This window comes from Daphnia pulicaria, chromosome 6 (assembly GCF_021234035.1).
Source record: "Daphnia pulicaria isolate SC F1-1A chromosome 6, SC_F0-13Bv2, whole genome shotgun sequence".
Taxonomy (NCBI): domain Eukaryota; kingdom Metazoa; phylum Arthropoda; class Branchiopoda; order Diplostraca; family Daphniidae; genus Daphnia; species Daphnia pulicaria.
The window spans coordinates 5,208,308-5,221,074 of NC_060918.1; the positions used below are offsets into that span (position 1 = coordinate 5,208,308).

Consider the following 12,767-nt stretch of genomic DNA (forward strand, 5'->3'; position numbering starts at 1 on the left):
GTTTCGAGTGAGCTGATACTTATATTCAATAAACACACCAATGAAACAATTTAACTGAATAAATCCAATAAACCTTGTCTCTTGTCTTCTGCTATTACGATCTAGACGTGTGTTTTTTTAGCTCCCACATATTGTATCACAGTTTCGTGCATATACTTACCTTATTTTGGATTTATCCCGTTACGGGAAACCTGCTGCTCACGGTGAAATACTTTTTAATTTTTCTCGTTTGTGACGATGTCTTTATTAATAAGTCCAGCCACCAACAAGAGTCAGAGCGATGGTGGCGACATCTCTGTATCAGATTCGGCACCTAAGCCTAAACAAACTTGTCACTTCGGCGACCACCAGACTACAACATCTGCTACCAGACAATGCAAAGGTTGCAATATAGAATTCAGCCCGAACATCAGCAAGCAGTCTTATTGCTCCAACCCATGCTACCAGAAAAATAGACCAAAGAAGCCACCAAGTGCCGAAACTTTCGGCAATCCCATCAACGGCGCTGGCAAGCGAAACCACGACGCTCTTTCACCTGTAGCCATTCTGGATCTGGTGGAAGAGTCATCCAACAAGAAAACCAAAGCTGACTTCGACTCAGTTTTTGCCGACCATGATCTTACCCAGCTCGATACCCTCGACAAAGAAGCCATGGCTTCTAAGCTGAAATCCCTGCTAAGCTTTGTTTACCAGCAAAACGACCTGGTCAAACATCTTGAAGCCACTGTTGCTAATCTCAAGACCGAGATGGAGCAAAACAAGCATGCTTTTGCCGATGTTATTGCTAAGTCTTACCACGCCCAACCTAGGATTGCTTCACCGTTTCAGCCTATCTTGGGCATGCATCCAGCAAGCAAGCCATCTTACGCATCCGCCACTCGCGGCCAACCTTGCCCAGTACTTATAGCCAACTATGCAGACGGGGCCAAACCAGCAGACCGCGTCTCTATAGCCACTGTGGACCAGTTTCTGGGAGCCGGCTCGGATGGGCCAGTTCCGCAGCGTGTGAGACAGAAGGATGACAAGCTATACATAACCCTGAAGAATCCAGCCGACTACGAGAGGGCCAAATCAATCATGGAGAAGAAGCCAGATTGTACAAGTATGTTCAAATCTGTAACCGAATCTAATGTCCTGTAACCTGCAGTTGCCCTTTTTGTTAACCTGAGCTACTTGCCTAACCTAAAAGAGGAGTTGATGTATCGGAATGATGAGCTTAAAGACAAGGTTCACTCTTGCCGCCAGATTTTTACTCAGCCGGGCACAAATACTGGCCACGTTAAGTTTTTCTTTACCTGTCGCGCCACTCGTGACAACCTTTTGTTTCGGGGCAGCGTGGACATTTTTAACACAGAGCTACGTGTGGTGGAATTCGACCTAAATAAACAGAGAGGTACGGCGCTGCTTCAATTGCCAAGGGTATGGTCATGCTCAGGCCTGCTGTAGGGATACATCTGCCCGTTGTGGCAAGTGTAGTGGCTCCCACCGTACGAGAGACTGCAAATCGGATGTAAAAATGCGCGTCCTACTCGGGTCTCCATCACGCTGGTGATAAACTATGCCCAGTCCAAATGAAGGCCGTGACCAGATACCGCGCCACTCTCGAACGCAGATAATGTTACACAAATTTCTCAACTCCAATCTAAAGCTCTCTCCCGCCAATTATTTTAAATGCATGCAATTTAATCTTCGCCACTCGAAGGCAGCGGCTGCTAACCTCGCCCAGGTCATATGTGAAAACGAGCTTTACGTTATACTGATCCAAGTACCCTACGCTACTAATTCAAATTTCAAACTCACCTGTCATTTCTGACATCCCACCCGGATACATCGCTTTTCACAGTTTGAATGATTCTAATGCGTATGGCGCTGCCATAATTGTAAAGCTCGAGCTTGCGTCTTCTTGTCGTACGACCTCCAAACCTGGCTGCAATCATGTTTCGGGTTTCGACATTGGATCCTTTAGTTTTTTGTCTGCATATTTTCGCCCATCGATGACGATATCTCCTCCCTATTTCATTCTGCTTTCCAAAATCTTGTTTCCCCCTTCACAGTAATTGCCATGGACTCTAATGCTAAGAACCTTCTTTGGAACAGCCCTACTACAGACGCAAAAGAGGTCTAGCTCGAATGCTTAGTTCACAGTGAGAACCTAAATATCATTAACTGTAATACATCCGACCTGGACTTCACACCGGGTGGGACCTCGTTTCTTGATGTGACCCTGACTGGCGACAAAGTTGTGGTGTCACGCTGGTTCTTTCCTTCTATACCTTCGCTCTCAGATCATTCTTACATTTACTTTGAAATTTCACGCGCTTGTCATGCCTCTCGTTTAAAAAAATGCACTTGTACTCCCAGAGTCCCGACAATCGCCAGGATCAATCTAGCAAAATGCAGTGCCCAACTCTCAGTAGAACTCAAATCTTTCCCTCTCCCGCTGTCTCCTTCTAAAAGGGACATTGATTCGCTTATAACTGACATCTTCTCTTTAATCCCTGTCTCTGCGTGCAACTCAAAAAGCGATAATTCCCCCTTACCACATCGCCGCTGCATGCCATTGTGGTCCAAATAACTTTGTGCTCTGAGAAACAACACCAGACGGGCCTTCAAGTGCTGGTCCGTTCAGAAATCGCTGGCCAATAGGGTTCTGTACACTGAACAAAAAGCGAGCTACCAACGCGAGCTGCGCAGGGCAAAGAGGCGATCATTGGATCAGTTTGTGGCAGCTGAACTGGACAGTTAGAAAATGTGTTTTTTTTTGCTCTGAGAACTTTGTACGGCAAATCTGCTGCCATTCCACTTCCATCTGAAATGACCATTGATGGCACCATCACGGCCGACCCACCAGCTATGCTGAAAGGTTGTGCTGATCACTTTTTCCCTGCTGAATCTACCTCTCTCCCTATGCATTCTCTACTAGTTGAACACTTTAACGACGAGTCTAATCTCCATTTGTGCTCTCCAGATTTGTGCAATCTCTTCCTCCGCTTGCTTCCGTTTTTCGAACTCTTCCATCTTTTTCAAGGCTTCTTGCCTCTGTTCTTCAATTTTTGCGTCTTGAATTCTCTTTAGCTTCTCATCTACTTCCTTTTTCCCTTTCTCCAGCTCTTGCTGCTGTTCCCTCAATAATTTTTCTTCTTCTATTATTTCTCTTTGTTTTTCTTCTTCGTTTTTTTCTTCATTTCTTGAGTCTTCCTCTGCTTTGCTTTTCCAACTATTTTCCTCTTCCTCCTTCTCTTCTATTAGGCGGCTCACATCCGCCTCATCGACTTGTAACATGAGTTTATCAAACTCTTCGTCTTCTTCAAAAACTGTTGCGTTTCCATCAAAATTAGGCATTTTTTTTATTGATAGGATCGTGTATGCAAAAGTGTGCTTAGATTGATAATGCAGGTAGACGAAACTTATTAGTCACGGTCAACCCTAAACAGGTGAACAAAGTGGTATAAATAGTTTGGCAATTACTTGCGTTACCACAACTAAACACACTCGCATACATAAATCCTAACTCATAAAAAAATGGCTAATTTTGATGGCATCTGGACGAATTTATATTGGGTGCAGGTGAAGTGGATATCGACTTTGCCATGTCGCAAACGAATTTACATAATCGATAATACATAATACTCTTTTTATAATTGCACGATAGCCTTATGGTCAGCGGACACTTGGTTGTGTAGTTAGAGTACCCGCGCCGTGATTCGTTGAGTCGCACGTTCAAGTCGCTCGCTGGAAGTTTAGTTTGAATATTCGCCAATTGCGTGGAAAATTGTTTCTGTTGGTTATTTAAATTCGTATTTTGTAATCATAAAAATCGGTGTATTGATATGGTGGTTAGGACGTTCGCTGAATAACCATTAGGTAGGTGGTTCGATACTCGATCGAGACAAATGATTTAATGATATTTGTTCGCCAATTATCTCCAGGGATAAGAATTTCTGCTGAGATGGTACAGTTGTAAGAAGAAATTCTTATTCGCAGTCTTTTCATCAGCAAAATCTCTTTAAAGCAAAAGTTAGCTGAAGAAAAGACTGCGAATAAGAATTTCTGCTGGGATAGTCCAGTTTTAGGAAATATTTCTTATTTGCAGTCTTTTTATCAGCAAAATCTCAGTAAAGTAAAAGTTTGCTGAAGAAAGACTGGGAATAAGAATTTCTGCTGGGATGGTCCAGTTTTAGACAAATTATTCTTATTCACAGTCTTTTCATCAGCAAAATCTCAGGAAAGTAAAAGGTAGGGCAGATGAAAAGACTTCGAATAAGAATTTCTGCTGGGATGGTACAGTTTCAGGAAATAATTCTTATTGATTCATGCTTTGTTTTGTATTTCAGCATTTGATTGGTGGCTTATTCATCGATTTCGCTGTGTATTTACGACCGCCTTTAAGTCAGCGACTAAATTCAGGATTTGAATTGTATGGCAAGCTGATTTTCCGATACCATTTCTAGATGTAGTCTTAATCATCAATGTTGAAAGCTTTTTTAAGTGTGGGTACATCTTGGTTATGTGTGTCGTTAATTATGAATTGATTGTGTATTCAGTGTTTTGGTTTCATCATGTGCCTTAATCTAGACTAAAGTTATCAAGTATATTTTAGCTTCTGTAAATCATTTTTGGGTCATTGATTTCCCATTCATTGATATCCGTTGGTAGAGTATTGGTTAGCACGTTCGCTTCCGTACTAAGAGGTTTATCGTTTAAATATAGATTAAATCAATTCTGTTTTTGGGTTTTGGATAAATGTCAGTGATTGATAACTATGTCCGTTGCCTTGCACCTACTAAAAAAACTGCCAGAAATCGCCAGCTCCCGGTTATTTTGTCGTCGAATTGATTTTATATGACATCAGCCCGTGGTGTTGTGGTTAGCATGGTCTTGGTATAGCAGTTAACATTATGGCTTTCAAACAGTCACAATTGCGATTGAAATCCCGATCAAGTTAGCATCAAGTTGAGCGTCAATGAAAATAATTGTATTACTTTTGCCATTTTTGGAGGTATGTGGTGTAACGAACAGTCGACAACCGGAGAGGATCTAACCTGCGATGCGTATTTGTTTATAAGATGTGAACCTTAACCACTAAACCACTGGGTTATTGAGCACCGGTTGCTGTCGACGGCTTATGTTCGGATTTGTGTTTAGTTTTAAGCTTTTTGAACATTTATGCGGTGTAAAGTCCTCCAAAAGCCCACCAAAGAACCCTCCACTGATAGTAGCGAAATTTTTCTGGAAAATTAGGGTTTTTTTTTGCTGATTTGAAAATGCCATCGCTTCATGAATTAACTCGAGAGGAAAAGGATGAGAAGAATAGGAAGGCTAGGGAAAAAAGAAGAATCTAAGACCCGGAGGCAAAATAAGTGAGATTGACGGCTCAGAGGGAAAAGGCCAGGTTCGTCCGTGAAGAGAAGCGTCGTTGGCTCAACCCGAAGAAGATTAGGCTGCCAAGAATTTGAATGCGCAAAGGGCAAGAGAAGACCGTCAGGCAGAGGCACCTGACGAGAGAGCGTTGAGGCAGAGCGCAGAGGTTAGATGCGGACCGGAAAAGAGTTTCCCGTGCTGGAGAGACGGAGGCTGAACATGAAGCTAGGCTGCTCGATCAGCGAATCCAGCAGCAACTCCTTAGGCAGGAACAGACTGAAGAAGACAATCGTGCTCGACTGTTGGCCGAGGAAGAGCGGACAGCAGTTCTCAGGCACGAAGAAGAAAACCGTATTCGATTGGAAGAAGAGGCAGAGCGGCAAGCTGGCCTACTTCAAGTAGAAGAAAATCGTGCTCGATTGCAGGCTGAGGCGGAGCGGCAGACTGGCCTTCTTCAAGCAGAAGAAAATCGAGCTCGATTGCAGGCGGAGGTGGAGCGGCAAGCTGCCCTTCGTCAACAAGAGGCAGCATCTATCTTGCGAGCGATGAATTAGAGACCATCATATGATCGTCCAAGAGTTGTTCTTGCTAATGATACTGTGGCAGAACGTCCAGCAAGACAACAACACCAGGCAGGAAAGGTATCTGTTGGCAACAGAGAAACTCCTAAAGAGCAACGAGCTCGATTGCAATCCCAGGCATTACGGATGAGAATTCTGCGGCAAGATGAATCTGAAGAGGAGAGATTAGCTAGGCTTCGAGATCAAGCCTTGAGGCAAAAAGCTCTGGGGTACAAAGAATCAGAAGCAGAAAAATCAGCTAGACTTCTGGAACAGTCATTACGGCAAAAAGCTCTACGGAACGAGGAATTGGAAGTAAAAAAATCAGCTAGGCTACGCAAACAGGCTCTGCGGCAAAGTTCTCTGCGCAACGAGGAATCGACGGCAAAGAAATTAGATAGGTTACGCGAACAGGCTCTGCGGCAAAGTTCTCTGCGCAACGAGGAATTGGAAGCCGAAAAAGTAGCTAGGCTGCGCGAGCAGTCTCTACGGCAAAGATGTTATCGAAATGAAGAAATTGAAGCTGAAAAGCGGGCTCGACTTCAGGATTATTTAGTCCGTAAGGAAGATTAACGCGACAACGAATCTGAAGACAGCCATTTTTCTCGACTTCAGGATCAGTCATCATGCCAGGAAGTTGTACGTGGAAGGGAAACTGCAGAAGAAAGAATAGATCGCGCTATCTCTGATAGATTTCGTTATCAAGTCAATGTGTTCGACGAAATTGAGCAGGAAGGTCGCGTTGATCACCCCGAGTACATGGCTGATTACAGAGCGACAGAGAATAGAGAAGAAGCTGCTGCGCGGCGTGAAGAGAATCGGTGTCGTATGGAGTTACGGCGCGAACTTGAAGAGCAACGAGAGCGGGAAGACGAAGAATTGCGAGCTAGGAATGCACTTGATCATGGCGAAATGGTTCCAATTGAAAATGAAGAAGACGAAGCTCTTCGTTTTTAGTTGATGACTGAACGCGGCCGGCGTGGAAATCCAAGAACTCATCGGCAGGCTTGCAAAGAAATCGTGGTAAAGGACCGCGTTCACTTGCATGACTGCGGAGATTTGACCAAGATTTGCTCGGAATGTGATGCCAAACATTTCGCGAAAGAAATGCCGAAAGACAAGAAGTTCCAGCAATGCTGCGCAAAGGGCAATGTCATTATTCCTCCTGCTAAGCAGTGTCCAGAACCATTGGCCAGCCTCTTGCAAAACCGGCACCCGAAATCGAAACATTTCATGAAGCAGATTCGAAATTACAACAGCGCCCATGCTTTCGCCACTATGGGACCTAATTATTCACCGCCGCAAGGTCGCGGCCCGTACTGTGTACGCATTCATGGTCAGATTTACCACCAAACTACTCCTCTTGGTCAGACGGCAAATCCCAAATACTCTGATTTGTATTTTTTTGATTCTGCACAGGCTACTGATTTCAGGGCCAATATCGAAATGAATTGGGGTTGTTGTAGAACTTTGATGGAAGAGCTGGACGCTATGCTTCGAGAAAATAATCCTTACGCCTTGACCTACAAGATGATGCGTCAGGTCTTTGAGAAAAATACGTTCGACGTCAAGCTGAAAATCTACCTCACTACACTGTCGGCATGATCATCACTTGCAATAGAAGAAATTTCGACCAACGAAGATACAACTGTCCAACGGTCAACGAAATTGCTGTGGTTTTTAAAAGTACTGACGGCGAACCACCAACCTACAGAGATATTCGTGGCCATCTCTACATTCCCGTCAGAGGCCGACGATTCATCCAGATTGACACAAAAAAGGTTATGTGTGATCCGATGTGTTACCTACTTTTATTCCCCAACGGTGACGACGGTTGGCATCCCCACATGACTTATACCACTACCAGACGGAGAGAGAGAGATGAAGAGGCAGCAATGGCCATGATTGTTGAAGAAGATGAAGAGGAGCAGATTGATCCCTTGTGGCCCAACCCCAGAGTTTTAATTCGTGATGGAATGGCCGCAGCAGATGGCAATTATGTGATTGACAATGAGCCAGGTGAAGAAGAAGAACCAGAAGCAAACGAAGAGAACGACGATCGACCACCGAACAGAAACAGAGGCTAACGCACAAGAGTGACGCATGCCGAGTTCTACAGTTCGCGCATGTCAGTTCGCGGTGATTTCAATAACGTTTTGGCTGGGGGTGCCGTCACTCAGATGTATTTTGTCGATTCTTACGTCAAGGTCGAGGGGGAACGCCTAGATTGGCTCAGACGAAACCAGGCAGAGCTGCATGTTGAGCGCTACTGTGGACTGATGGATTACATCAACAATCGAGTGGAGAGAGAAAATTTGGAAGTTGGCTCGATCTACATTCTCCCTTCGTCTTTTATTGGCAGTCCTCGAGCCATGAAACAAAATTACCAAGACGCTATGGCAATTTGTGGAAAATTTGGCAAACCGACTTTATTTGTGACGTTTACCTGCAATCCCAAGTGGAGGGAAATTGTTGCTAATATCCCAAACTACTTGACGGCTTCCGATCGTCCCGATATGGTCGCGAGAGTATTCCACTTGAAGAAGAAAGAGTTGGTCGACGACATCGAGAAAAAGCAAGTATTGGGTTTCACCGTGGCCAGATTCGAAGTCATTGAATTTCAGAAACGCGGACTGCCTCATTGCCACATGCTGGTGTGGGTCGACAGCCGCGACGCTCCTTCGACACCAGAGGATATGGATAAGACCATCTGCGCTGAAATTCCCGACAAGACACTCTATCTAAGACTTTACGACTCTGTTATGGCTCACATGATTCACGGTCCATGTCAACAAACAACATCAACAAAACTTACCCTGCATGGATAAAGAGGGCTGCTGTAAAAAGTTCCACAAAGACTTCAACGAAGAGACTATGATAAATGACAACGGCTACGGCAACGGCTATCAACATCGAGTATTGCGCCAATATGACCACTGTCAAGTACATCTTCAAGTATGTGTAAAAAGGTCACGACTGCAGCAACATTGAATCGAAAACTGGAACGCATCATCAGCTTGGAGCAGAAAACGAGCAAGTTTTTGTTTGGGACGAAATCTCCACCTTTACGGACACCCGTTACGTCAGCGCACCAGAAGCCGCCCATAGAATCTTCAAGTTTCCTCTCAGCGATCGTTCTCATACCATCACCCGACTAGCCGTGCATCTGCCTCTTGAACAGTCCATCTTTTTCCAACCGGGCAACGAGGAACAAGCAGTCATCAATGCCGCGACCAAGGAAACGACGTTAACTGCTTGGTTCATCTTGAATCGGGATAATGAAGAAGCGAGACAGTATTTTTACCGATAAATTGTCCATCATTTCTGTTTCGTTAGGTCGGGTGGTCGTAATTATTGGAAACCTCGAAGACGAAATATTAAAATCATAGGCCGCTTATATACCGTGGGCGTCCGTCAAGTTGAGCGATACTGCCTTCGCTTGCTCCTCCTCAACGTCAGAGGATCAACCAGCTTTGAAGATATCCGCACGGTCAACAGTGTCCTTCTACCGACGTTTAAATCAGCCGCTTCTGCTTTGAATTTGCTGGAGGACGACAGTGTTTGGGAGAATACTTTGGACGATGCCGCCGCTTTTGAAATGCCGGAGCGATTGAGACAACTCTTTGTCAATGTCTGCCTCTTTTGCAATCCCAACGACGCTCTTCATCTCTTTGATCGGTCTCTTCCCCACCTCATGGAAGATTTTATTTGAACTGGTAACGATGCGGAAGTCGCCAAAAACTTGACTTTGAAATGGATTCAAGACAAGTTGATTCTCCATAATAGAAATATGGAAGAACTCTCTTTGCCTGTTCCTGACTTTCAGCTTATTCGCCAGATTATTGAAGCTCAACCTTAAGAAAATACTGCAATTACCAGGATAGAAAAGAGACGATTGGGTGAACTGATGGTTACTCAATTGAACGAAGGTCAACGAGCCGGTTATGATCAAATCATGGCTGCCGTCAACGACAACAACAACTCAGTTCCCCATCAGTATTTTTTGGATGGGCCTGGAGGTACTGGCAAGACCTTTTCGTACAACACTCTGATCACCGTTCTCCAAGGCCTAGGGAAGACAGTCATCGCCGTCGCTTTTACCGGCATCGCTTCTACGTTGTTGATTGACGGCACAACGTATCATTCCCAATTTAAGATCTACCCTCCAATTACCGAAGTTACCAGATCGAAAATTGTAGATGACAGCCCTCTGGCTAATTTTATTTCAAGTGCCGCTCTCATCATTTCCGGCGAAGCCACCATGAAGACAAATCACGCTCTCGACGCTTTTAATTTCCTCTTTCAAAAATTGGAAAAGAAAAATTTACCTCATGGTGGAAAAGTCCTTCTTCTTGGTGGTGACTTTCGTCAATGTTTACCAGTCGTCCGACATGGAAACAGGGTGAAGGTGGTGGAAGCTACAATCAAAAATAACGCAACGTGGCCTCTGTTCCGTCATCTTCGTCTAACCCAGAATATGCGTACCGTGGCCGGCAATCAAGACTACGCTGACTGGCTTATTCAGCTTGGAAACGGTACTCTGCCAACGATTATAAGACTTAACAATCCCGATCTCATCGAAATTTCTGCCGATTTTCTTGACTTTGTACGGAATTTGATTGAGCATGTTTTTTGTGTTGCTGCTCTGCTTTCGGATCCCGAGGTCTCTCAGCAGATTTGCAGTCGAGCCATTCTCTGTCCAAAGAACGATGAATGCTTACGGATCAACAATCAGATCATCAAAGACATGCCTGGAATAGTGCATCAGTACAAAAGCATCGATAAGATTGACTCGGACGATCCTGAAGAAATTGCCAATTATCCAACCGAGATTCTCAACACCTTTAACGTGTCCGGAATTCCCACTCATGTGCTCAAGATGAAAGTGGGAGCCATCATCATTCCGCTCAAGAACATTGATTCGCGTATGGGTCTCTGCAATGGCACCCGTCTCATCATCAGAGCACTCAGAGAAAATCTGATCGTTGCAGACATAGCTGCCGGCAAGAACAAGGGTCACACGGTTTACATCCCGCGAACGACGTTGTCACCCACCGATTCCGATCTTCCTTTCATCCTCAAGAGACTCCAATTTCCTGTGCTGTTGGCATTTGCCATAACCATCACCAAGTCACAGGGCCAGACTTTTGATCGTGTCGTCATTTTCCTCCCGGAGCCTGTCTTTTCTCACGGTCAGCTGTATGTGGCTTTTTCACGTACAACATCGAAAGAAGGTAAAGAAATAATTATTATAGATTTTTGTTTACTTCTTTTACTTAATAGTATGTTTTACATTGTTGTTTTTTTTATCGGGGAAAAAATTAACCCACAGGTGTGAAAGTCGAAATAGCTGAATCTGCAAAGCAAGGACGGCTTTTGAGAAATCACCTGACAGTTCCCATGTGCGCTCAACCGTGAATTAATAATATTAAAGTATATCAATAAATACCAAAAATAATAAAAAACAAAACCAAATTTCCAAATTTTTGCCAATTGAAAATATTTTAACAGTGTTTTACAAACATAACATATCAGCAAATGGTGTACTGGTTAGCTTACTTGCTTAGGGACAGTAATGGTAAAGGTTCAAGTATGGCTGATAACCAATTTTTTTTATATTATTCGGATATCCAAGCTGATAGATTTCAAAGTATCGCACTTATAATGGTGATGCCAAGTATTATTTCGCCGTTTATGAACGCTATAGCCACTACACATTTTTTTTTATTTATCTGTTAATTAAACATCGATTTATTGAAACGAACATTCGCACAAAAATTAACCCGCTTTGCTCATGCCGGGCGATTAATACAACCTTAGAATAAACCTTAAAAATTTTCCGATAAACAGTCCAACAGATTTGATCACATCGAGCGATGAGTGACATCACTGAAAAAAGATTACGCGTTGATGGTTCAAACCCACACTCAGCTAATATCTTTCTGATGTAAAGAATAGCAGGAGTAGCGACCGAATGATGTTTAGCGATCGGTAGCGATTTTAAAAAATGTCTTCAAATCCAAGGACTTTAATTTTGCTCAAGCTGGGCGATATCCATGAAAATATGTAAGTATGCGCTATGCAACTGGTCACGTTGGGACTTTATGAATATCACCGTTGTTGGTGTAGTAGTAAGAGCATTGGGTAGGTAACTCTAAGGTTGGTGGTTCAAACCCTCTTTCGGCAAACAACTGTGTAATGATGCAAATATTTTCAATATCTAATAATTCAAAAACCGATTCAAATAGATCGATTTTGCTCATGATGTGTTGTTACCATGACGATGTGTAAGTATGCGCTAACATTCTGGTCACGTTGTGACTTAACTTTAACCTCCGCTGTTGGTGTAGTGATTATAGCATTGTATCAGTAATTCAAAGGTTGGTATTGGTGGTTCAAAACCACCCACAACTATGTAATGAAGCAAATAGTCTCACAATTGAGTAGTTTTAATACTGATTCCGACTAATCGATTTTGCTCACGCTGGGCGATAGCATGACTATGTGTGAGTATGCGCTGTCTACTTGTGACGTCGGGACTGTTGAAGTCTAATTGCACCGCTGCCCTACTAAGACGCGCCATCCAAGCGATATCCCAGGTATGTACAACGGGATGTTGGCGTCCCTCATCCCATGTGGATGTTCAGGGTACGCTACCAGTATGTACATAAATGGATAAAAAATTAAGAAATTCTTTGATCCCAACAGTATATGAAAAACATATACAATGGACATACCATCAAGTACATTCACTGAATGTACCGGAAGTATGTTTGGTGTACGTACAGTTCTCATCCAAAAAAGATGAAAGCTTGTGTATTAATATCTATCTAATGCTGCGTCTAC

The 12,767-nt window shown here is 43.6% G+C and overlaps 2 protein-coding genes across 2 annotated transcripts; both read left to right on the plus strand.

The window, feature by feature from the left end:
- The first annotated feature begins 2,814 nt into the window (after positions 1 to 2,814).
- On the plus strand, positions 2,815 to 6,878 carry LOC124341782 (GRB10-interacting GYF protein 2-like). Its single transcript, XM_046794724.1, has 4 exons — positions 2,815 to 2,863; positions 5,566 to 5,852; positions 5,916 to 6,476; positions 6,537 to 6,878. The coding sequence occupies exons 1-4, from the start codon at positions 2,815 to 2,817 to the stop codon at positions 6,876 to 6,878; spliced, it is 1,239 nt and encodes a 412-aa protein (XP_046650680.1).
- A 1,169-nt stretch (positions 6,879 to 8,047) lies between these two features.
- Positions 8,048 to 11,339, plus strand: LOC124341786. Its single transcript, XM_046794728.1, has 5 exons — positions 8,048 to 8,702; positions 8,891 to 9,215; positions 9,258 to 9,599; positions 9,801 to 11,155; positions 11,254 to 11,339. The coding sequence occupies exons 1-5, from the start codon at positions 8,048 to 8,050 to the stop codon at positions 11,337 to 11,339; spliced, it is 2,763 nt and encodes a 920-aa protein (XP_046650684.1).
- Positions 11,340 to 12,767: the final 1,428 nt, after the last annotated feature.

Excerpts from the sequence above, each read along its gene's own strand:
- LOC124341782 (XM_046794724.1), top strand. The coding sequence starts at position 2,815 with ATGACCATTGATGGCACCATCACGGCCGACCCACCAGCTATGCTGAAA. Across the intron at positions 2,864-5,565 it reads CCCACCAGCTATGCTGAAAG|AGACGGAGGCTGAACATGAA; the intron begins GTTGTGCTGATC and ends CCCGTGCTGGAG. Across the intron at positions 6,477-6,536 it reads CTCGACTTCAGGATTATTTA|GATCAGTCATCATGCCAGGA; the intron begins GTCCGTAAGGAA and ends TCTCGACTTCAG.
- LOC124341786 (XM_046794728.1), top strand. The coding sequence starts at position 8,048 with ATGTCAGTTCGCGGTGATTTCAATAACGTTTTGGCTGGGGGTGCCGTC. Across the intron at positions 8,703-8,890 it reads TATGGCTCACATGATTCACG|GTCACGACTGCAGCAACATT; the intron begins GTCCATGTCAAC and ends ATGTGTAAAAAG. Across the intron at positions 9,216-9,257 it reads GATAATGAAGAAGCGAGACA|GTCGGGTGGTCGTAATTATT; the intron begins GTATTTTTACCG and ends CTGTTTCGTTAG.